The following is a 25,899-nucleotide window of genomic DNA, read 5'->3' as shown; positions in this document are numbered from 1 at the left end:
AGGTATTTTGATAGAGAAATATGTGCAGAGTGACAAATATTTCATTTCACAGAAAAATTTCCAAGACCAAAGTGATTAAATGGGACACCTGTATTATACGATGTACAAGAAAATATAAAAAAAAGTGTGGCTCATTATCTCTTGATACTTCAAAATGTGAGGGACTAAAGAAAGAAACAGCTTAGGAGGGGGAGAAAGGTTAAAAAAAGAAAATGTGAATAGCAAGGAGATAGTGATTTATGCTTTTGGCTTGGGAGTGCAGTTTTGTGCCCACCAGGTAGGTACTTGGCTGCCTCATGTAGAAGGAAAAGAGAAGAGAGGAACTTCCTCGGTTTTATGTCTAGGTTCAACCATATATTTGCGTTCCTAACTTTTGCTGAAGAGCCTACCTAATTTTTTTGGTGTGTGGTAAATGAGAAACAAATAAAATCTAGATACCTAAGGTACCTAGTTTACCACCTTTCAGAGAGGTTTTGGAGAGTTTGTGTGAATTGCTCCCCCGTGGACTCCTATCACTGCCTGTATCCTCAGGAAATTTCTGATTGTCATCACTGTTGAGTGACTGTGTAATCAGAGGAGCTGTTGCCTACATCTTCTTCACAGCTGATCGATGCCAATGTCTTTTGAAAATGTCATGGTTTCTGTTCCCTTCTTGAATAATTCCTAGCAAGATACCTATCTAACTCTAACGTATTTGGGATGAAAGCAGTGACTAGACACTCAGTATTCATTTATTTCATTTTGGTAAGCTACTTACTTACGTCAGATATTTGACACAGCAATGTCATGGTGCTAAGGGGAGCATCTTTGAGTTTAATGGACCAGGCATTGTACAGTGCTATTATTTGGACACAGATCCCCCGTGCTGACTCGTATTGAAAGAAACAGTATTACTAAGTAAGGCTGAGCACCAGTATACACTGGGAGAGGGGTGGCTGGAGGGCAGCCCTGCAGGGAGGGACCTGGGGTGCTGGTGACAGCAGGCTTGGTGCGAGGCACCCGTGTGCCCCAGCAGCCAGGAGGGCAAACCCCGTCCTGGGGTGCACCTAACACAGTGTAACCAGCCGGTCAGCGGGGCTGATCATCCCACTGTATCCAGCGTTGGTGCGGGCTCACCTCGAGTACTGCGTGCAGTTCTGGGCCCCACAAGTCAAGAAGGATGTGAAGGTCCTTGAATGTCTCCAGAGGAGGGCAACAAAGCTGGTGAAAGGCCTGGGAGGAATGTCTGTCCTATGAGCAGCTAAGGACTTTGGGCTTGTCTAGCTGGGAGAGAAGGAGGCTGAGGGAGGACCTCATTGCTCCCTACAGCTTCCTGAGGAGGGGAGGTGGAGAGGGAGGTGCTGATCTCTTCTCCCTGGTATCCAGTGATAGGATGGGTGGGAATGGTTCAAAGCTATGTCAGGGGAGGTTTAGGCTGGACTTTAGGAAGCATTTGTTTACCGAGAGTGTGGTCAAACACTGGAATAGGCCTCCTAGAGAGGTGGACGATGCCCCAAGCCTGTCAGTGTGTGAGGCATTTGGACAATGCCCTTAACAACATGCTTTAGCTTTTGGTCGGGCACTTGGACTAGATGATTGTTGTAGGCCCCTTCCAACTATTCTAAGTCGGTAGGTATTATTTTAATCTGATTGCTAAGTTATGATTCTATTTATGAGACTGTCCACTTTCTTGTTTAATAGATTTGCCCAAAATATGGTATAACATGTCTTGAGGCATCAACAGCAAAATTCACAAGTTTACTTTCTAGTACCTGGAAGATAATAAAAATAAATTCTGTTCCATGGTTTTAAACATTTTTTTTTTCCCAGCCTGTACAGGAAAATCAGGTTTTTGTAAAGTTTAAAGCTTTAATGAGCTTTTCTGTTTTATTTTTATGTTCTGAGGCTTAAAGAGTTATGTTATGATAGCATTTTAAATTGCAAATGGAACTGCCTTTGGTTTCGGTTGGCTGTCTGTTCTCACTGTAACTCCTCATATCAACTTGGAAATGATAGGGTTCGGTGTAATTTTTTTAAAAAGAAACCTTTCCACAGCTCAAGTTACAGGCTAATTTCAGAAATTACAAGTTGAAGTTTTACTGAATTTTTTTACACAGAAAGTTAAACTGGATTAACATAATGGCAACTGCTGTCCATGCTACATCATGTCCTGCAAGAAATTTATTTAGTCTTCTTAGAGTCTCATTTTTCACTTACTCATGTACGATTATCAGTAGACAACACTTTCGGTTGTCTTTGACTTTCTAAAAGGTCTTTAGTCAACTGTGGCAAAAGCTAAAAAGTGGCTATAACCTTTTTGCACACACTGCAGTCCTATAATCACTGCAGAATTAGTGGTGATGCTTTGAATGTGTCTGTTCTCTGCTGCTGCTGTCAGGGCTGAGCCAACAGAATGAATGCTGTGCTCTTCAACTGGTTCTGCACAGATACCTCTACTTTAAGATTTAAACACCAAGTATCAATACCTGTAAACTAATTAGTTTTTCCATTGAAGAGGACCAGGAACACTCATAGCCTGTTCTGCCACGTGTGCTGAGGTGCTGGTCTGTGGCACTGTGGCAAAAGAGCACATATAGGGCCTGCTGTTCTCTGTCCCTGTCTGTGATTAAAATCAAATCCTTAATCCATTTTGGATTTGTATTCTAGGGGCTACCGTAGGAACTGTTAAAGAAATCCCACCACAACACCAAAAAAACAAACCTGCAAGTGTCTTAACATTATAGGAAACCAGCAAGCTTATAAGTCAAGCTTGCATAGATGTTAAATCAAATTAAATCAAAAAAGCTCCACAGTGGTCACATTATAGTTGTCAAATGTTACTTAAAGCAATTTCCTGCTGATCTAATACTGTAATTCAGTAATTACTGTATAGTATTATTTTAAATAAAATTATTCTCTATACCTGATGACCTTTCCAAAGTACTTATTACATCCGGTTCTACTTAAAACAATAAATCCATAAATTAATCTTTCAGGATTGACTTTAAATTATAACAAAGGTACTCTGTGTTGTGTACAGTATGTTGTAGGATTATGTTAAATTTATTCTTCCTCATAGTTACCAACTGTTATTAATCATAGAAAATTTTTGTTTCTAAAACAGGAATTCAATATAAAATGAGACTAAACCAGCATTTTTCAACGTAAAGTAGCTTGCATATTAAGAAATAATAGCACTTTTGGCTCTTAAAGTAGAAACATATGTTGTTAATGTCGATTTGTAACACATACAGACAGCAACAACTGAATAAAATGCCATGTCCACACAGGTATTCAAGCAATAAGCCTACTATAGCCTTCAAATGACAACTGTCAAACCAGGAGGAAGGGTAGGCTTTGTGCAATAGAATAATGAGATTTTTTTTCATACTCACTGAAGGGAAAAGTGGTCTTCCTGAAATCAGTGACAAAACTCCCATTAAACGGAAACAGAGTTTGTCTTTAATGAAATAAGAGCTATGGAGAAATTCTCAAACTTGGACCTGCTACTCTGCAAGGAAATTTTCCTGATGGTGGTACCTACTATTGAATCCAGTAATCTTTGCACACATTTTCTGTGCCTCAGCTTCACCTTGCTAAACAGGACTCTGCTGTAGTCTGCAAGTCACTGAGGTGCAATATCAGCATCTTGAAACTGAGGCAATGAGCCATGCAAACAGGAAAACAATGTCATTCTGAGCTCAGCGCAGTGATAACAAAACCACATGGTTTTTTGACTGCATTTCGTTTACATGTGACTGCCAGTGCCTGAATCTAAGAACTACCTGAATAGCCTAACGATCCAGCTGGCCCAATAGAATATAATAGTTTCTCAGGAATCTGTAGTGCCATGTTGATCTTAATGGTGATCATTGTTGAAGGAAGACCTGAGTATCATTTTTACTACTTTTTTGTGACCACCGAAATTCAGATATCACTGATATACTTCTGCATGTTTCTCTGTAGTTAATGATGTGTTTTCAGAGATACTTTTAAGAGCACAGGCCACAAAGGGCAGAAGAAAAATTGAAGTTCAATAACATAAAATATAGCACTATGAATAGTAACTAGAAAATTATGTTTAAAATCTTTTGACAGAGAACAGAAAGTCTATGGAAAATTGACATAAATTCATACGATAAATATTTCTTACTGTTCTTACTAGGATATCTACAAAACCATGCTCAGTAGACATTTGATTATTTCTTAAAATAATTAAATACTGGTTTTGTTTTTTACTTTTTAGGTCTCAGCTAATGATGCATTATTTTCCGACTCTGACCAAGTGCTGATGTCACTGACAGTTTAAACAGTTTCATGAATTTTGCAAAGGCTACAGAACAGTGATGCCATTATTAGGGGTGATAGTTGTTTCGAAGTCTCAGATGCAGCGGTGAAGAGGTTCCCAGTTGATGACATTTGACAGTTCTTTTCAGCTGTAGGCAATGGTGCTGATAATCAACACATCCAGTTAGTTCAAATACCTTTCATGCTTTATGATTAACAAGCAAAGTTATAACTGAATAGATTACTGCCTGGTATCTCTAATTGTCCGTACTCTTTTTGTCTTAAAAGCTCATTAATCATCATATGGAAAAGCAATGTACATTCTTATTGTATAGATTTTGTCTACAAGACAATACATTTTATTGTATAGATTTGGTTTTCAAAAAACAGTGTCAGATTTCTTTAAGCAAAAAATTTATATTTTTTATATTCTTTCAGTGGATTATAACTTACGAATTTTGAATTTTCATTGCAAAAAAGGTCAACAAAATTGTTTAAACAACCACCAAGATGTCTTTTGATCAGTGTTAGCATTGCCTTCCTCTTCAAAGAACCAAGTATTTGGTCTAGACAGCACCAAGGTGGGGATGAAATACTGGCGGTACTGAAGTCGGCAAGAATTCTACTACTGAATTCAGTATGACGAGAATTTCTCTAAATGTCAGAAAATATGCCAGGTTCCGCAACATACTGTAATATCATAAGAAGTTTGCTTAGAGAGATAGTGGGCTTTGTTAGCAATATTTGCTTTGTTCTGGTCTGCGTACAAATGGTGCTGATTTGTGCCGGTGTAAGCAGCTCCTTTCAAAAACTTTTGTACTTGCAAAATAGCCATGCAGATAGATTGCATGCAGGTGGACTGCAGTCCCATGCAGATAGTCTGCAGCTTGAAAAGAAGTATTGTCTAAAATATGACATGATACCGAGACTGTTCCCTCATGGTGCTTGGGTCTGGAGTCGTTTAATGTCACAGAGCACCTTGGTTTACTTTGTGTATTAAACATTCTCTGTAATACACCCGTCTTATATGAGGATTGCAAACATATTCTTGGAGCTGAGTCCCTCTGAGAATGACAATTTCTTATCTGTGATTTGTACCAGATGAGTTGATGGCTGTGCAGATAACATTGATATCTCTCACTGCTGAGAGAAACAGTCAGAAAGTTGGGGTTCTCAGTGAAGACTTGGACATGTTTTCCAGACGTAAGAACAGCTGGTTAATGCTAAACTAACATTGTGGTTTGTATTCAGTGTATTTGTACTCTTGTTTCTAGTTTTGTATCTAAAAGCATGACCTGAAATTTTGTTTTAAAATTTGTGGATTTTTTTTATTACACATGCCTCGGGTTGAGGCCACCAAGAGAAAAACCAGGTTAATTTTATAGATTCCTATCTGGCTTTAAGAAACCCTCTGTGCACAAGTGGTTGGAGACCAGGCAAATGCTTGGTTTCACTAGGCATCCACTTTTACCCATTCTTGGAGACTGAGCACTGGGCTAGATGAGCCTTTGGTATGACGTATTGTTGTCACTCTTACTTTCTTCTATGAGCCACACAGACCACGTCTTGTTAAGGGCTAAGTTTTGAGAAGTTGGTTCCAGTATTGATAGGCCATATAGATTTTACAAAAAGAAAATTGCTGGAGACACTGCCTGTTTAGCTGGCTCAAGTAAACAGGAGAGTCTCATAAACAAAATGATACAAAATTTTATCTTCACTATCCTGTTGTGTTGGCTACAGAGCGATTTCTTAATAGGGTTTGCAACTTGTGCTTCATGAGTTTACCCGTATGGGATAACAAATAGATTCTTCTATCTCCTTTTCTCGTCTGGTAAGCTTGTGCTCCCTGCAAAGGAGGTTAATGGAGTACATTCACTTGCAGTTTTACAGTCTCTTAATTAGTTTTTCTTCCTTTTGCAGATTTTCTGATTGAAGCTTGATTTTCCTCTCTGATGGGCTCAAATTGTAATACATTCTGTAGTTCTTGTTCAGCTACTACAGTGTTCCCAAGGAACACTCTGCATTTCCTAGATGCTACAGGAGGTGTATAGATTGTATTGTATATACGTATTCAGAAGAATGCACTGAGCCATTTTGGAGACCAAACATTCATCTTAATGAAAGAAATGCCATCTATTCTTCTGGAGAAAGTTTACAGATTTCTGAAATCTCAAGTGGCAGTGTTATAACTGTGGATTCCCTCAATGTTGTATTTGGTGGTATTGTAAGTGACACAAGGTACAAAGTCTCTGATGGCCTTGCACATTAACTTCACTGAGTGCTTTGATTTTGTTAAACTTATACAGGGTCTTCTATTGCCAATTCAGATAACTTATTTTTGGTGTCTCAGGTCACAATTTTTTATCACTGTGTTTAAGAAGAGGTCTTTTTCTAAAAAAAAAAGTTCAGGAGAGTTATTCAATGCAGCTGGTTAAATGGCAAATGTCTTCTATTTCTTCCCTTGTATTCAATGGAATTTCTTCCCTCAATTCAAATGGAAAGACTGTATAGATGAGGAACTTTTTATTTTGTCACTCACTGACACGATATGTTACAGCAGAAGAGCATAGTTTAAGCTTTCCAAAAATCACATGCTCTTGCTAGGTTCAACTGGATATCTGTATTGTGTCTACATGCATGGACCCTGATCTGTAATAAGAAAAGAGCAATCCTGGGGTTAGAATGCAGTCCGTGCAGACAAAACCTGAGTTATCTCAGTATATCAGTCAGTAGAACAAGTTGGAAAAACTGAATATTTTGATGAAAAAAAGGAAAGCTTTCTGGTGGAAATTTTTCCCTTTTTCATTAATTCTATCTTGACAATTTTATTTTGAATGAAGGGTGCCAACCTCTGGAAGTCTTATTTTGTTTTCTCCTGTAGAAAGCTGAAAGCTTTACTAAGGGTAAACTTACACATTTATTTAATAATTGCTTTATGATGAAGCAGTTTATTAAGATAGTCAGTTCATCTTCAGCACTGCAGTTCAATATCTCCCTTGAAGAAGGGTGTTAAATCTGTCCCTTAAACGAAGAGAGAACCCAAAATGTATTTCTTTTTCTGAATGTTGTCATGCCTTGTGAAATAGTTCAGTGACCACTACCTTGCTCTGGAGCCATTCCTTCTTGTACCGAACATGACATGGTCTCCCTTTCTGGGCCGCCAGCTTGGGGTGAAGGAATATGAGAGAGCACATAATGGTATACTTGCACTGCCAAATAATGTGGCTCGTTGGTTTGCTCCTTGGCTCTTGTCCTTGGTTGTTCACACCATTAGTTCACTGCCAGACTCTCTGCTGAGGTAAAGCAGCTGTTCCCCTTTCAGATGTACCTTCGGGAATAGTTTTCGCCATGGACTTCTTCCTGCAGGCTATATGAATGAAAAAACCACAGATTTATAGTCCTTTGACTTGCAAATGGTATCCTCTCAGACACTGTACCCTCCAACATTTTCACGCACCTACATGCCTCACCAATGCATGCTTCCCATATCGTTCTTACTTATTTATAAAACAGCACTTTGAACAAGTTTTCCCTTCCTCTCCAAAAATAATTGTAATTCAGTAGGGTCACTGTGTTTAATGCAGGATTTTTTGGATTTTAAAGATGTGTGGGAATAATCACATTAGATATTACCAAGGCTAAGTAAATTCTTAGAACTATGAATATTCATACACATCTCATAAAAATTCTCTGATCTGCATCAGACATTTATGAACGATCATTTGGTGTTTAGTGCACAGACTAGCAAAACATAACTGCACGTTGCTAACAGATTTCATGTATGCACTTGCAAACATTTCAGATATTTGTATCCTAATTAGTTTCTTCATTTCTCCTTCAACTTTTGATTAGTGAATTTATGTGGAGACACAGCTGCAGATTACATTTACTTAACTAGAGTTCTGATTTCAGTGAGGTGGTGGTACAGTGTAGTGGAGTTTGCATCTTGGTGCATGTGATTCCTGTGCTGGGGGAGTGGGTCCTGCTGTTGTATTACTGATATAATGCATTGACTAACATAGTTTTCTTTAGTAGTAAAGAGAGAGCTTATCTACCTCTGATGGCCTCACTTTAGGAAATACACAAATACACAAATAATTAGCTAAATTGGAGTGATTCCACCCTCTCAGTCCTCACTGACAGGTCTACAGGCAACTGTGCTCTTTAATCCACAATTTGAAGTGATTAAGAGCAATGTTAGGGATTAAGCATTCAAGAAGGACGCACAAGCAAATGGTCGGGGTAAGTACAAAGTGGTTTAAAGCATCATATCACAATCTAAATATGAAAAGAAGAAAACTACTGCAATGCCTTCCTTAAATCTGTCAGACTTTCGTGGGATCCAGTGTAATATAAAATTCCTTTATGCTAGACACTTGCAGAACAGAGTTCAGTTAATTTCTGTTAGTCGGTGATTGTTCCGCGCAATGTTCAGTTCTGCTGTCCTTCCCTGCAAGAGAAAAGGGGCAAACCAACAGACAGTCCTACCAAGGCACAACGGTAATTTTCTCGCACAATAGAGAGAAAGGTTCATCCGTCGCTTGCACGTTCTGGTGTGGTAGACATTTGGAGCCTCTTATCAGCACAGAACATTTCCGATTTCAGCAAATGTCTAAGTTGAAATATTGAAATCATATTTTTTTAAGTTTTCTTTATAAAAAGAGCATTGTTCAGTGATCTTTTCATCTTTGTCTACTAGGTTTCAAGGGGTTTTATGTCAGATGCAAAAAAGTCTTTGTGGGACCCTGTCAATCTTGTCCTTGAAAGGAAGAAAATGTCCTGACTCTGTACCAGAGCTGTATCAGGAATCCTTGAAACTGAATTCAGAAAACTACCTCACCTTTGGGGTATGCTTGGCTGGAAAGCTTTCACCACTAAGAAAATTGCTGTTCTATCCCTATTTGATACTTTCATATTATGTGAAATACTGGATTCAACTGCATATATACAAATATTTGGGAATGAGAAGATCTTTGAATATAGCACGTTACAGTGGACCATGTCCTTGGTACCTGACTGTTTTTGCTGACTGTCTAGCTTCATAAGTATGAAATTTACAGATTAATAACATCATTTTCATCCTCAGAAATTGGTAGTTCAGAATAACAGAGCACGATGAGAAATAAAGGTTAACAGCGGTTAGCAAAGGAAGCCATATATATTGACTGTCCTATAGAAAATAACAAATTCCATAATAGGTCTGTGATAATTCTGACAGATTAAAGAAGTACAGTTGTCCTATTTAATTGCAATGTTTTAGTAAGTTTAAATATTTTAAGTTGAAAATAGTATCTTAGCACATAAATTCTGTATGTTGTGGTTACTAGTATTTTTCCTGCACTTAGAAATGGTCATTATATTTAAATGTGAAGTCTTTAAAACTGTGAGGACACACAAAGATCAGATTTATTTTATGAAAATGTAATTTAATTGAAATCATTTTAAATTTTATGAAACATTAATCATGAGCAGAATGTCTGTATGGAACATTAATTTGAGGCAGTAAGAATAAGCAGCTGCAGTTCCCTGATATGGTATCTGCAGCATTTATATTAATTATCTCATAGCATAGACTAACTGAAGTAGAAAATTCATTATGTTTAGTTAAATAGTAAGGAAATCAGAATGCTCTTATTTGTTAATTTCAAGGTATCTTCCTAAAATCATTGGCCCTAGAGGTAGCAGATGGGTAATAAATTTCATGAGCTTATAAAAATGGAAATATACATGAAGTTTTTCAATTTACAGCCTTTAAAAAAAAAAAGTTTGGATTATACATACGGGACTGTAAAAAGATGACTGAAATGACTGTCCTATCCTTTAGTTACAAGTTTGAAGGGCTTTTTGTCCTTCTGCTGAATTTATTGGATTTTTGTGACCACATCTCTTTTTGCCATATGTTATTCTTCCCATTTGTGACAGAGATGATACAGAACTAGAAATGCTGCCGTATATTGCAGGAATTGTAAGGTCATTTGCATACAATTTTAATTCTGGTGTTCTTAGACATCTAGAGTTAGACAAATGGGCACTAGCCCTTGGTCTGGAGCCAGGAATTTTTACTTCGAGCAATCGGTTCCTCAGGGCTAAATTCATAAACCGATGCAGAATGACAGCCTTGCAGAGTACTGGTGCTGAGTAGGTAAGCTTTATATAATGCTCTGGTTCACCTTAACAGATACTGTCTTTAAAGGCAGCACTGCATTCTAATGGCAGTATTAGGCTTACCATATTTTCACACAGGTTGCTCTGGAAAAGAAATACATTTAAATGCACATACTGAATGTGCGGTTAATGAGTGCATCTCAGATGCGTAAGACTTACTGCACAGACACCCAGTAGTACATGAATGGTAGGTAGAGCATTGAAAGGGCATTGGACTACACAAGCATCAGCTGTGGACTGCACTAAATAATCCTTCTCACAGTTGCGTCAGAATTGCTGCTGCAACCAGGTTTTTGGATGTTTAGGAATCCTGGACAGATGGGTGCAATCCTCAAGTTAGAGCATGAGAAAGCACTCTTGTACTTTTCAGGGAAAACAGTACAGAGTTACAAGATAGTAGATAGTAGTATATTGTATATTGTTCCTTTTAAAGTGGGGCAGTCTTTCATATAGTGAGGAATCTTCATGCAAATGGCACGATGATCACAGTTACACGAATGACTGGACACTGCTCTGAACAACCTGATGTAATTAGACCTGCTTTTAGCAGAGAGTGAGACTGAATGACTTCTGGAGTTCCCTTCCAACACAAATTATTCTGTGATCATATGCAGTGATTCCAACACATAGAAGAAGTTGGGATGATCAGAAGTCTTGCTTTAGCACACACTAATTGTTAAGTTACCCATCTCACATAGACTAATTCCTAGTTTGCTGTAGGAGGTGGTTGATGTGTACTATGTTCTTCAAATAGTCCATGTGGTCTCTGTATATTTACATTTTGGTTATTTTATTATATACATGAATTTATGAATATAATTCTGCTGCATTGCATAAGATTGTATGTTCTGGAGATGATCTGCGGTTCTGGTTGTAGATGGTGTGTATCTTGAAAGACATGATAGAGTTGTGTGGCAAGCACAGCCACACGATGTGATAGTGCAGTACCACATTGTGTCTTGGAAGTGTGCCTTATGGCAGGGTGAGGTACTTCATATCTCACTCTAAAACAAAGCTTTAATCTTTCTCCTACAACATAATCCCAGTGCCCATATCATCAGTAAACCATAGCTTTCAGGCTAACTGGCCATTAGTGGATTCGGAAATGGAAGTGTCATACTATGTCACAGAATCACAGAATCACTAAGGTTGGAAAGGACCTTCAAGATCATCAAGTCCAACCATTAATCCAGCACCACCATGTTCCCTAAACCATGTCCTGAAGCGCCACATCCACACTTTCTTTGAACACTTCCAGAGATGGTAACTCCACCACCTCCCTGGGCAGCCTGTTCCAATGCCTGACCACTCTCTCAGTGAAGAAATTTTTCCAAATGTCCAATCTAAACCTCCCCTGGTGCAACTTGAGGCCGTTTTCTCTCGTCCTATCACTAGTTACTTGCGAGAAGAGACCAACACCCTCGTCGCTGCAACCCCCTTTCAGGTAGTTGTAGAGAGCGATGAGGTCTCCCCTCAGCCGCCTCTTCTCCAGACTAAACAACCCCAGTTCCCTCAGCCGCTCCTCATAAGACTTGTGCTTCAGACCCCTCACCAGCTTCAGTGCCTTTCTCTCGACACGCTCCAGCTACTCAGCATCCTTCTTGTAGTGAGGGGCCCAAAACTGAACACAGGATTCAAGGTGGGGCCTCACCAGCGCCGAGTACAGGGGCACGATCACTTCCCTACTCCTGCTGGCCACACTCAGGCCAGGACGCTGCTGGCTTTCTTGGCCACCTGGGCACACTGCCGGCTCATGTTCAGCTGGCTGTCAACCAGCACCCCCAGGTCCCTTTCCGCTGGGCAGCTCTCCAGCCACTCCTCCCCAAGCCTGTAGCGTTGCATGGGGTTGTTGTGACCAAAGTGCAGGACCCTGCACTTGGCCTTATTAAACCTCATACAGTTGGCCTCTGCCCATCGATCCAGCCTGTCCAGATCCCTCTGCAGAGCCCTCCTACCCTCCAGCAGATCAACACTCCCACTCAACTTGGTGTCGTCTGCAAACTTACTGAGGGAGCACTCGATCCCCTCATCCAGATCATCAATAAAGATATTCAATAAGACCAGCCCCAGAACTGAGCCTTGGGGAACACCGCTTGTGACCGGCCACCAGCTGGATTTAACGCCGTTCACCACAACTCTCTGGGCTCGGCTGTCCAGCCAGTTCTTTACCCAGCGAAGAGTACACCTGTCACGTTGGCAAGCCTCCAGTTTTCTGGGACCTCCGCTGTTAACCAGGACTGCTGATAAATGATGGAGAGTGGCTTGGCAAGCTCCTCCGCCAGCTCCCTCAGTACTCTTGGGTGGATCCCATCAGGTCCCATAGACTTGTGGGTGTCCAGGTGATTTAACATGTCCTTAACTGCTTCCTCCTGGTTTATGAGTGGGTTATTGTGCTCTCCATCCCCATCTTCCAGCTCAGGGGGCTGAATACCCTGTGGATACCTGGACTGGCTATTAAACACTGAGGCAAATAAGGCATTAAGTACCTCAGCCTTGTCCTCATCCTTGGAGGACGCCATATCCAGTAAGGGATGGAGATTCTCCTTGCCTCTCTTTTTGTTGTTAATATATTTGTCGAAGCATTTTTTATTATCCTTTGCAACTGTGGCCAGACTGAGCTCTAGCTGGGCTTTTGCCTTTCTGATTTTGTCCCTGCTTGACCCAACGAGATCCCTGTACTCTTCGTGAGTTGCCTGCCCCTTCTTCCAGAGGTGATAAACTCTCCTCTTTTCCCTGAGTCCCAGCAAAATCTCCCTGTTCAGCCAGGCCGGTCGCCTTCCCCACCAGCGTTTCTTATGGCACACGGGAACTGCCTTCTCCTGCGCCTTTAAGATTTCCTTCTTGAAGACTGTCCAGCCTTCCTGGACCCCTTTGTGCTTCAGGACTGTCTCCCAAGGGACTCTCAACCAGTGACCTGAACAGGCCAAAGTCTGCCCTCCGGAAGTCCATGGTAGCAGTTTTGCTGACCCCTCTCCTTACTTCGCTCACAACTGAGAATTCTATCATGTCGTGGTTGCTAAGCCCAAGGCGGCCTCCGACCACCACATCTCCCACCAGTCCTTCTCTGTTTGTAAACAGCAGGTCAAGCAAGGCACCTCCCCTGGTGGGCTCACTCACCAGCTGTGTCAGGAAGTTCTTGTCCACACACTCCAGGAACCTCCCAGATTGTTTCCTCTCTGCCATGTTATACTTCCAGCAGATGTCTGGTAGGTTGAAGTCCCCCACAAGAAGAAGGGCCAGCGAATGTGAGACTTCTGCCAGTCGCTTATAGAATGTCTCATCTGTCTCTCCGTCTTGGTTGAGTGGTCTGTAACAAACCATGTCATGTTATATTCTAACATTCTGGCTGCAGAGCTGTGGTGCCAGGTGCCCACCAAAGCAACTCTATCACTCCTCCTCAGCTGGACAGGGGGAGAAAATATGAGAGGCTCATGGGTTGAGATAAGGACAGGGAGAGATCATTCAGCAATTTCCATCAGGGGCAAAACAGACTCGACTTGAGGAAATTAGTTTAATTTATTGCCAATCAAATCAGAGTGAGGTAATAAGAAATAAAATCAAATCTTAAAACACCTTCCCCCCACCCCTCCCTTCTTACCGGTTCAACTTCACTCTCGAATTCTCTCCCTCCTCCCCCGACGTGACGCAGGGGGACGGGGAATGGGGGTTGTGGTCAGTTCATCCACACTGTCTCTGCTGCTCCTTCCTCCTCAGGGGGAGGACTTCCCATGCTCTTCCCCTGCTCCAGCCTGGGGTCACTCCCACGGGAGACAGTCCTCCACAAACTTCTCCAATGTGGATCCTTCCCACGGGCTGCAGTTCTTCACAAACTGCTCCAGCCTGGGTCCCTTCCACAGGGTCACAATTCCTGCTGGCAAACCCTCCCCAGCGTGGGCTCCTCTCTGTCCTCAAAGCCACAGGTCCTGCCAGGAGCCAGCCGGCTCCAGCGTGTGTGTCCTACGGGGTCACAGCCTCCTTCGGGCACCCCCCCCCCCTACTCCAGCCTGGGGTCCTCCCCGGGCTGCAGGTGGAGATCTGCTCCCCCGTGGAGCTCCATGGGCTGCAGGGGCACAGCCGGCCTCACCGTGGGCTTCACCAGGGGCTGCTGGGGAACCTCTGCTCCGGTGCCTGGAGCCCTTCCTGCCCCTCCTGCTGCTCTGACCTGGGGGTCTGCAGGGCTGTTCCTCTCACATGTTCTCACTCCTCTCTCTGGCTGCAGTTGCACAGGTTTTTCTTCCCTTCCTAGCTGTGTTCTCCCAGAGGCACTGCCACCATCGCTGATGGGCTTGGCCTTGGCCAGTGGCGGGTCCATCTTGGAGCCAGCTGGCATGGGCTCTGTTGGACACAGGGGAAGCTTCTGGCATCTTCTCACAGAAGCCACCCCTGCAGCCCCCCTGCTACCAAAACCTTGCCATGCAAACCCAACACAGGGGCACAAAAGATGACAGATCAGTGGGTGAGTTCTACAGTTAAATTACTCTTGAACTGTGTGTGAATAATTCCTTTAGGTTTATATAGCTTCCTTCACACTTCCCAGGCCTCCTGCTCTTAGAATTGACTATTGAACTGAGGTCTGCTGCTGAAAAAGTCGGTGAAGGCGTCTCTTCCGTACGCATACAAGGACACAGGTTCTGTCTGCAGCCTTGTGGTCCCATATGTTAATGTCAATGATGCTGCATAGTGTGGGGTGTGTTTATTGCCTTTTTTTTTTTTTTTCCTAAATCACTTTTTGACCCTTCACCTAACAAAAGCTACTCCTTAATACAGTATGCTTATTATGACAATATGGTAATGATTCACTCTGGTTAAACTACACATAATTTTTTATATATATATATGTCTCAGTGTGTTTATATAAAAAGTATACACTTTTAAAATAACTTATTTTCTGTTATGTCAGGAAGCTAAGACTGGTTTAAATATGTAGGGGATTCAATCCATTATGCTAGTCCCAAAATATGTTCTGCATGTCTTTATAGCTTTCAGTAGCACTATTTTTACTTCTTCATCAATTAGCTTGAGTTGAAAGGCACTGAAAGAACGCATACTGATTAACATTTTCAAATATTCTACCTCCAATCAGTAAATTATATTCAAATACCAACACTAATTGTAACATTTACTGTATGTGAAAACAAATTGAACAGTTGGTTCCACCTAACATTTAAATAATATTTATTATAAAGATATTTCTGGATTGGGTGCCTGTAAGTTTTCAGATCCCTTCATTTTTTGCATATGTTGGTTTTAAAAGACAGTCAGTTTTTATTACTTTAAATGACAAGAGACTCCAGTAACCTTTGAGCTAGTGACTTCATTTTACCCCATACTAATTCTCTTAATGGCTACTAGAATTGATTGTAATAGCAAGAATGTGTTGCATTGGCATTAGACAAAAAAAGAAGTATGCATTTTTTTATTACTGTATAACCTTCTACAACCTTTATTGTCTGTCTTTTGCCATTAAAGATTCATCTCCCAGTCTATCGGGTGAAATAACAGTCTGAATAGATCTGAATTACTTCATCTCGACCTATTTTAAATCAGTACAGATCAACGTGTACAATAATTTCAGCAGCACGTATCTTTAGAAGCCAATCACTGGGACAAAAAGTCCCTAAACTTACTCTAGAATGCATTAACTCATTAATTAATTTTTCATAATATAGCATAACAGTAAGCAAGCATGTTTCAATGGCAAATAGTGTTCTAGTGAACGGAGTGTTAGGCTGATCCTCTCTGTTACAGAATACAAGGTTTATTCACATAAATCCATGTGAATTAAGGTGGAGTGCTGAGGCAGGTACTGTACTGCGACTGGATACAGAACAGAAACAAAGCCAAATGTAAACATTTTTAGTAAATATACCTGATTTTTTTTTGTGATGTAAAGATATTACTTAAGCATAACTTGCGGTTACGTTGTGCAGCCTGGCTCCTTTGCAAAAAAAAATTGTGTTTGTAACTGTGATAATGTCTGAATATTGTTCTCTGCTTCTTACTACTTTCCGAAAGCAACTTTTTAGACTTTTTAGATTAGTCTTTTACATCTGTTCTGTGTTCAGCTGAATGTTCTTGGAAAGTTGACCAAAATTTACTGATAAGTTTCTGTGTGAATGGGAATTAAATTGTTTATTTTACTGTTTTAAAGGTTATTCTGCTACTTCTTTCCTTTTTACATGTCAAAACAGGAACAAAAATCTGAAGTGTGATAAGTCCTTTTAGAAAAAAACTGTTATATAGTCAAAGGTATTTGACATTCAAAGTCATATCTTTAACATGTGGAAGATATTAGGAAGGATTTTATACTTTTTTAATAACGCATGTGATAAGAATCTTCAGTTTGTCTGTTTATATATGGCAGACCCGATACATGGAACATGAAATGTGATTCTTTAGTCTGAGGCCCTCAGTTTACTCAGAATGCCGTAGTCATTTTGGCCACAGTATAGAAATATGGCTTTATTATGAAACAAAAAGGAAGGGGAAATTCTATAATAATATAATAGTATATTAAGTAATACAGAATCTGTGTACTAATTTGATATAGAAATGCTCAGAGAGCTGATACCAAATAAAGCTAATATCTAAGCACCACCATTTTTTATTTTTTGAATGACCCAACAAATTCTGTTATTTTCCAGCGATTTTAATCATATATGTTCATGGGCACTAATACATGTGGCAAAAATCAATGCACTTTTTAGAATTACTTCTGTCTATGTAGCATTCTTTTTTTGATGGACTGAATGTGTAAGCAATTAATCTATACTCATGTTTTGTGTGGGCAGAAATATCTCTTGCTACCAAAAAAACTGCCTGTCCATAGTGACTCAGGTATAATGAAGTTATTGCTGGCTAACCCCTAACTATGTATTTTTTCATAAATTGACTTACTAACTAAAAAACTATGAAAAAATGGAGGTAGGTTCCTCTAACTTATTATCAACTCTGCTTGCTTTATGCTTCTTAAATAAGACAGTAACATATTTATCACATGTACTCTTTTGATGATGAATTGGCTGTTAAGTAATCTGAGCTACATATATTTTATTGACTTTCTTTTGTGCTATGAAAGTTGGACGCTTCCTGCTTTAAAAATTTTAAGCAAAGAATATTTTAATTTCCAATAATTTTCAAATAATTTCAGACATGAATTGTATTGCCTGCTATCTGGCTCACCGAAATTGTAAGATGTTTTATATAGTAAGTAATCTTGCCCTAAACCGATACACAGTTTAACACCATTGTGCCGTGATCAGTCTACTGCTGTACAAGCCCAGTTCCAGGTATTGGTGAAAGAAGGAAGGCTGGGGCGGCAGGCTGCAGCGGGAGCAGGATCCTAGCCCGAATAGCCCATCCCACAGTTTCTCTGGAGACGCCTCTGCAGCTCCCGTGGAAGAGATAAGGTAGCGAACGAGGAGCAGTGCCAGTGACAGCTACTTTCCTCAAACAGTCATCTGTGTGTACCTGAGCCAGGGACAGGAGCGAGAACAGAAAGCTGCTACATCCTGTCCCACACCTACTTCTTGCAGTGGCTGCATGTTATCCAGACATTGACCCTGTCCCTTTCCAGGGCAGGAAGCATAGGAAATTGAGAGGACAAGCAGAAAGCACAAGGGGATTTTTTAGAAAGGGAGAGAAAATGAAAGAAGAGTTTATCGAAAAGTCTCAAAACAGTGAATCCTCCCCATGTCTAATTTAAGCTTGCATAACGTCAAAGCTGACAGGCCCATCACCACCTCCCAAAAGTTCTTGTGCTACTTCCCAGAGTTACTTCCCCCAATTTTTGTTTTTTTATCACCAAAAATATTTTCTTTCTGAAAAGAGATTTTTTTACAAATTGGACTTTTTGCAAGATGATAAGACTTGAGACAGCTCTGTTCAGTAGATTGATAGAGAAACAGAGATAATTTTAGGCCATATGTATTATTCAACAGTCTATTTAAAGTTTGCACTACATATAGAATAGAATCATTAAGGTTGGAAAAGGCCTTTAAGATCATCAAGTCCAACCGTCAATGCAACACCACCATGCCCCCTAAACCATGTCCCAAAGTGCCACGTCTACATGTTTTTTTGAACACTTCCAGTGCTGGTGACTCCACCACCTCCCTGGGCAGCGTATAAGTTCTTAAACAAAATTTTACCCTAGACTGTACCTGACTATGGTACTTGCCCTGTAAGCCAGAAATTATGCTGTTTTCCTAACTTGAGAATTAACTGCTCAGTGTGCTGCTTTACTTGTTGCAGGATGGTGAGTAGTCTGATCAGATTGATCCAAATTAAAACAAGTTAAGGTTTGAATCAACATTAAAACAATGCACTATTCATGATGTATTAGGTTATGGTAGCCCCTATTCTTATGAATAAGTTTGAACCATAGATGTAAAGCACAATTGTACAAAAAGCTGTTAAAGAATAATGTCTTGAATTGTCCTGGAATTTGCTTTTAGCTATTCACTATTCATGCATACTATACAAAAACGCTTTATTGGAAATTTGTAAAATATGGCTTCTACTATATGACGTTAGAGTTGTATTCAGTTTTGTAATTTGCTATGCATACGTATGACAGCTCTAGAGCAGCTTCCAGATTATTTTCCTAATATAAGAACATGCAAAAAAGCTAATACACAATTTCTGGTTTTATGTGTTTATAACAACATGGAAGCAGGTTCATGAAAGGTGCACTGTTTCATGTACTATGTTAATAATAATTAAATTTATTTGGAATCATAGGATATTTATAAGTACACTATTTGAAGCAGTAAATATTGTTTAGCCCCAAACCTGAAAATACTATAATTTTAGAGCTTTTCTAATTCACTTAAATATATAATTTTAATGAAGAAAATATTACGCAAATTTAATGTTAAGAAGTTGACTTTGTAGATGCCACACGAATTGCTACTTATATAGAATATATTGTAAGCACCATTGTGTGTGAAGAAAGAAGTGTATCTGGTTGTTCTTTTCTGTCAAGTTTTGGCTCGTGTGTCTGTGTTGAGATGGGACCAAACTGGGCGTTTGCTACCTGATTTACCTTTTGGGAACTGTCAAAAGATGGTCTTTTCTGCTGAGAACATTTCTCTGTCAAGGCAGTGCTCATATGCTTCTCTGAGTTACCTGATGGGTAATGAGTGCAGCTTTCCTCCCACTGTCATGGCTTAAATAGTCCAAGCACCTTGTACCTAATAACTTAGGAAATAGGAGGTCTTGGCCCAAAGGTGCTCAAATGCTAGTCTCTAACTATAGAAATAGCTATACTACTTTAAGGATGTGTTTGCCACTACTAATACCCTCTGTTCTCACACACTTACGTAAAATTGTTTTCTGCTTTGTCATTTTCCAATATAAAACAACCACATTTAAATAAAGTCTCTTTTTTACACATATATTTTTTAATTCTCATGTTAGGATAGTACTGTCTTTTTTTCCCAGTAATCACAATATAAAAACCTGAATTATTTTCAACAGATTGTTTTATGTTTCTGAAATGCTTCAAACAACATAATGTAACAGAATGTTTAGAGAGGACCATATGCAAGTGTAACCATGGAAGTGAATGAATCCTGGCATCAGATGATAGGGAATTAAGTAGCCCCAACCAAAACCACTTAAAAGGAACCATAAAATGAAAAATACATTCTTTTTTTTTCACTCTTATTCTGCTATTTTAATGTTATGATAGCTAGATCTTGAAAAGCATTCTGGGAAATAGTAAGTATACTGAAATCTGAAACTTAAATTTCTCAGTGGGAAATTCTGAAATAGGGGAAAAAAAAAAGGTGGGGGTGAGAGGGCAGGAACCAGAAAAAATATCCAGTGTATTTTACTTTTCAGTAGTCAAAATTAAATCACATGATTGATTAGTTATTATATAACCAACTCAAAATTTTAACATATTTTAAACATCCTGATAGAAAGTTTCATGGCAAGAATTCTAATTTGCTGGCTGGTTCTACCATTTAAATCTTTTTCTAAGATGCTAGTAAATGAATGAAGTGTTCTTTGAGAAAAAAACTATGATAGTCAAATATTGAAATATGGACCATTGTTATAAACCCGTGCTTTAGATTCTTGCTGAGAATAGTTTGTCCATGTAAATTATTAAGTGTGTGGATTAGTATAGTTCTGCTGCATCTCTCATGTATATTTCACATATAGAAGACATCTGCTATTATTTGACATCTTAGAAATGTCATGAACCAAAACTTCACTGTGCGTTTAAATTAATAATATAGTAAATTTAATTACCTGTTATGTTTGAGAGCTGACTCCAGCTTACTATGGGGTGTAAAATAGGCAAGTGACAGTTTTAATCAGTTTGTTTTGCATTGCCTTGATTTTTGAAGGTGATCTATTCCCGTGGTAATGTTATCAAAATCATTAAAATGAACTAAAAAATTATTACAATTTTCTCATTCTTTGTTTTGAGATAAAAACCATAATTTAAATTGTCAGGCAAAGATTGGGAAAAGGGTTATAAGAAGTTGAAGTTGGAAGAATGCCCCTGATCTCAGACCTGATATGGGATGTCTGATGCCCAAAATGTGCCATATGTACCGTTCATTTCGAAAGGAGTGCAATTCACAGGAGCACAGAAAATGTCATTTTTATGTCGTATTGTACATTACAGTGGCTAGTACCAGATGCTGAAACAGCAAACTATTTTATTCTTATACCTAATAGCCAAAGAGGCACCATCTCCTTTTCTTGGTGCTTTGTTTTTGCACCTTAATGAGTTTAGGAGATGATCAGCTTCAGTGTGTCTATTTCTGCTTCTGCAGAAAGGAGGAATTCATACATTTTCTCCATCATGCGGCTGCCGTGTGCATCTTTCTGTTAATGTTATTCAGGCTAAGCTTTTACTTGTAACTGGCAGTTCGTCATGCTCTCCCTTTTTTATATACACACACATATGAATATATTCATATGTGTGTGTGTGTCTGTGTGTCTGTAACTGAGTTTATATGCTGGGTAGGTCACCTCAGCATCAGAGTTTAATCAGAGTAGCACTGTATATAGACACATTAGAAGTAGATGAAAATTGCCAGGTCGGTGCACCACATTAATGTAGCTGTGTTATTTCTGGGACCTGTGGTAGTATTACACAGTATTGTGCAGGGTAGATAAATCAGAGCTGTTAGATGGAAGGTCATGTACCCTTAGTGATTGTGCTGTGCTCCATACCTTTGATTCAATTCTGTAAGTCTTTCTCTTAAACCAAGGAAGGGTAGTCAGAGAAGGGAACAATATTATTCTATTTCACCCATAATGGGAAGGGAAATTAAAGAGGAGCAGGGTGTCCCAAGTTATATCTGATTCTTTATGCTGACCTGTCAGCTGGTGCAAGGATTGGTAAAGGACGGTGGTGGTGTAGCAAATGTAGAAATCCCACAAGTTTGAATTATGATGTGTAATCTTGACTCAGGAGACCATTTTCATCTAGTTGCTGTGATATGACATTTTTGAGCATACGTGCCCATGTATCATTAAAAAAATTTGTCCCCCAGTTCCTGATAGAGTTATCAGAAAAAAAAAATTGTTCCATTACACACAAGAAAAGCACAATATCAGTTTCATAAAAATGTCAGTTCATAATATATGCAAATGTGTGTATAGATTGCACCTAAGTCTTTCATGGAGAGAATCAAAGTCTGAAGAGAGAATTCAGCAAAAAATTAATAAACAAATGCTTAGATGCCTGCTGCTGTTGTACAGGTGTTGATAGTTGTTGACATAATGACGTGTTTCAGTCTTACTCTAAAAAACAAATGGGTGTTTCACAGTGTTCAGTTTAAAAAAGTGTGCTGAAGGCTGTGTCACCAAATATTATGGATTGCTACATAATAAAGGGTAAGTAAGCTGAACTTGAGATTTATGTTCAAGAGCAACACTGTGAAGCTCTTCTAACTTAGGTATGAGCTCTTCAGATTGTAGCTTAGTCAGTTACTGGTAGGCCTGGGAAGCAATCCTGATTTGGAAGCGGTAACTGTTGACAAGGGCAGTGGCAGGTGTTTTGTTACCTAGGGAGGCATACATGCAGTGCCCGTCCTGCTTTTGTCATCTTCCAGGTCCTATTATTTCTCTTGTCTTCTCCCAGTTTCTCTCAAACACATGAAATCGGAAAACAGAGTTCTGGTAGGGATATCTGCTTGCTCCAAGCACACCTTTTCTCCAGCAGGTTAATACTGAAGGTGAATAGGCCTTCTCACTGCATATCTCTATTATCTGCTTCTGCCTTCAGTACTAACTACCAGTACCGTACAACACTTCAGCCAGTCTGCTGCTAATCTGCTGCTCTTGATGCTACAGATGCTCTCTTTGGTCTTGCGTGTTTTTTCTACCTTTGCCATCCTTCCATCACCAAGTGCCTGTACGGTTGCCTGTTTGCGGTTAGGTGTCAACGAATATTGTCTTGTAAAACTACATTCAATCAAATAACCTTTTGGGACACTCCTGAAGCACGTTTTCTGTCAACCTTATTTTCTCTTCTCATGCTTCAGCACAGGAAAGCAAGTTGAGTGTTCCTGCATTATATGCCTAAATCACATCTCCAGCCTGTTCTGGTAGGGCTTTTGTTACTATTGCCTTAATGAACATAGAAATGAAACTGCAAAAGACTGTCATGGGTGTCTCTGCCTTACAATCTCATCTACAGTAAGATGTGAAAATATCTGTGCCAGAACTGTTCATAGTAGTTTGCAAAGGATGTTTTTAATTTCTAGATATATATAATTTCATAATTGCTTTATACATCAGGCATTTTTTTTCTGAGGACCTTAATTGGTTTTTGAAGGCATGCCTAAGTAATGAAACTGACTTCATGAATCGAAGCAAGCTGTGGAACATACATGTTTGTACTATTTTATGTGTTTTACCTTTTCAAACTATGCTAAAAAAAGTTCTATTTAGCACCCAGGAGAAAAACATTGAACAGCTCTGCATTTTATTTTACAGTGTGCCGTGACCTGGAATTCAGGGAGGTTGCAAACAGATTGAGGGACTGGTTTAAGGCACTTCACGAAAGTGGAATTCAGAATAAGAAGACTAGGATTGTTCAAAGGCCTGAAAGAACCAGTAAGAGATTTCTACTTGTCTTATTTGATGTTCTCTTTGATACTTTTCTGTACTTTCGTATTTCCATTGCTAAGACTTGCCTTATGCTCATGTGGTTTATATAGGCATGTGTACAAAACCATAACTTTGTGCTTTTCTAAAGTTAATTTCTTATTTATGGCTTAGTACTGACATACTGTCCAGAGAAGGGCAACGAAGCTGGTGAGGGGTCTGGAGCACAAGTCTTATGAGGAGCGGCTGAGGGAACTGGGGTTGTTTAGTCTGGAGAAGAGGAGGCTGAGAGGAGACCTTATCGCTCTCTACAACTACCTGAAAGGGAGTTGTGGCGACGAGGGTCTTGGTCTCTTCTCCCAAGTAACCAGCGATAGGGCAAGAGGAAATGGCCTCAAGTTGCGCCAGGGGAGGTTTAGATTGGATATTAGGAAAAATTTCTTCACTGAGAGGGTGGTCAGGCATTGGAACAGGCTGCCCAGGGAGGTGGTGGAGTCGCCATCTCTGGAAGTGTTCAAAGAAAGTGTGGATGTGGCGCTTCAGGACATGGTTTAGGGGACATGGTGGCGCTGCATTAATGGTTGGACTTGATGATCTTGAAGGTCCTTTCCAACCTAGTGATTCTGTGATTCTGTGATAAAATGTTCACTTTAAACTTTCAATGTTATTTGGCAGGACTCTTGCTTGTAAGAGGAGGCCGAAGGGAGACCTTATCACTCTCTACAACTACCTGAAAGGGGGTTGTGGCGACGAGGGTCTTGGTCTCTTCTCCCAAGTAACCAGCGATAGGGCAAGAGGAAATGGCCTCAAGTTACACCAGGGGAGGTTTAAATTGGATATTAGGAAAAATTTCTTCACCGAGAGGGTGGTCAGGCATTGGAACAGGCTGCCCAGGGAGGTGGTGGAGTCGCCATCTCTGGAAGTGTTCAAAAAACGTGTGGATGTGGCGCTTCGGGACATGGTTTAGGGAACATGGTGGTGCTGGATTAATGGTTGGACTTGATGATCTTGAAGGTCCTTTCCAATCTTAGTGATTCTGTGATATGTGGGTATTTTTAGAACAGATTCCTCAGTTGCATGAAGCACTTTGGTCTGTGAAGTCTGTGAGCATGAGGAGCTATTCTGCAGAAAACGTTATGGTCTCATTCTGCTTAGCTTCCTCCAAAGTTTTAGGGTCTGTGGGACCTTTCCCACCTAACCTGAGCTAGTAAAGGAATATTTCTAAGGCTGGTAGAGAGATGTATTCGCCTTTAAAAGCCTTCAGATGAGAATCTTCTCTACAAATACAGTTGTTCCAAGTCAGGGGGAAAAAAAACAGGTTTCTGGCCCAGTTTACAGAATTTCCTTTTGGAAACCTTCAAAGTCATGAAGTTCTGTTCTTTGACAGTATAAAGAATTCACACAGACTTTAGGAGGTATCTGAAATTTTAGTCACAAGTTGGACTGGATCCTACTCTAACAGTTTTTTGAGAGACAGAACCAAGAGTTGATTTGGGTGGTTAAGAATAGTCTTTTCAGGGATCTCTTTCATCAACAGGTAAGGAAATATAATCTGTGTGGAAAAATCTGCCTTCATTGTACTACTGACTTTAAATTCCCCGTGAACATGGTGCTGTCAGAAGTGTTTGACTTACACCTGTAACATGGTACCAGAAATGAATCCTAAACAACTAGAATGTTGTACAAAATATTAATTGATTACTATGCTAGTTTTAAATTCGATTTTCTCTTTCAAGGAGTTATATCTCATCAACCTTAAAATAGAGGCAGTGTTGTTACGAGTATGTTGAAAAGGTTGCTGTTTCTTATAGGAACGGTAGGATGTAAAAATGGAAGTTTGATGATAGGCTTTGGCAAATTTATTTTCTTCTTACTAAAACAAAGCAAATAAAATTGTAGAAAATGGTTACATGTGAAACATTCAGTTTGTCCTATCTTTTCTCCTTCTCTTTTTCTCTTTAAAAAAGAGTTTTTCAACAAAACCCACAGTGTTTCACAAAAACATTGGAACGATAGCTGGTTAGAGTCTAGTGTTTTAGCACTGTGGTCAATTACTCAAATTACATATAATTGTGAAAAAAAATTGCTTTCAAGTATGAAAGACCCTATTTGTGTAATATTTACTTTATTTTATAAATAGCAAATATTTTCTCAACTGAATTAGTTTGACAGGCTACTGCAAAAAGGCAGACCACCTATAGACAGAAAGTGATCTAATGAATATACGATCAGCAGTACTTTCCTTCATTTGTCTATTTGGGGATGCAAAAACCAGTTTAAAAACTGGTTTCATTAATGTAACTATATGCTTTTTCTGGTATGTACATGTCAGAACTTCAGAATTTCTCATTTGAGGCAGCAAAAGACACTGCATCTTATGAGAAATTAACA

The 25,899-nt window shown here is 39.6% G+C and overlaps 1 protein-coding gene across 3 annotated transcripts in view; it reads left to right on the top strand.

The window, feature by feature from the left end:
• The window catches only part of SPOCK3 (SPARC (osteonectin), cwcv and kazal like domains proteoglycan 3), a gene marked incomplete at both ends in the record, with an annotated part of 222,416 nt that overhangs the window by 179,054 nt on the left and 17,463 nt on the right, over positions 1–25,899 (top strand). For 2 of the 3 annotated variants that reach the window (XM_081999280.1, XM_081999278.1), the window contains one exon: positions 23,398–23,517. The exons of the other annotated variant lie outside the window; for it this stretch is intronic. In XM_081999280.1, the coding sequence (XP_081855406.1) occupies positions 23,398–23,517 (120 nt within the window). The remainder of the gene's footprint in view (positions 1–23,397; positions 23,518–25,899) is intronic. 3 annotated transcript variants of the gene reach the window in all.

Source organism: Phaethon aethereus (genome assembly GCF_964289735.1).
Source record: "Phaethon aethereus genome assembly, chromosome: 4".
In the NCBI taxonomy this organism is placed as follows: Eukaryota; Metazoa; Chordata; class Aves; order Phaethontiformes; family Phaethontidae; genus Phaethon; species Phaethon aethereus.
Note: the sequence above shows the minus strand (reverse complement) of the source record. Positions and strands in the feature narration are given on the sequence as shown.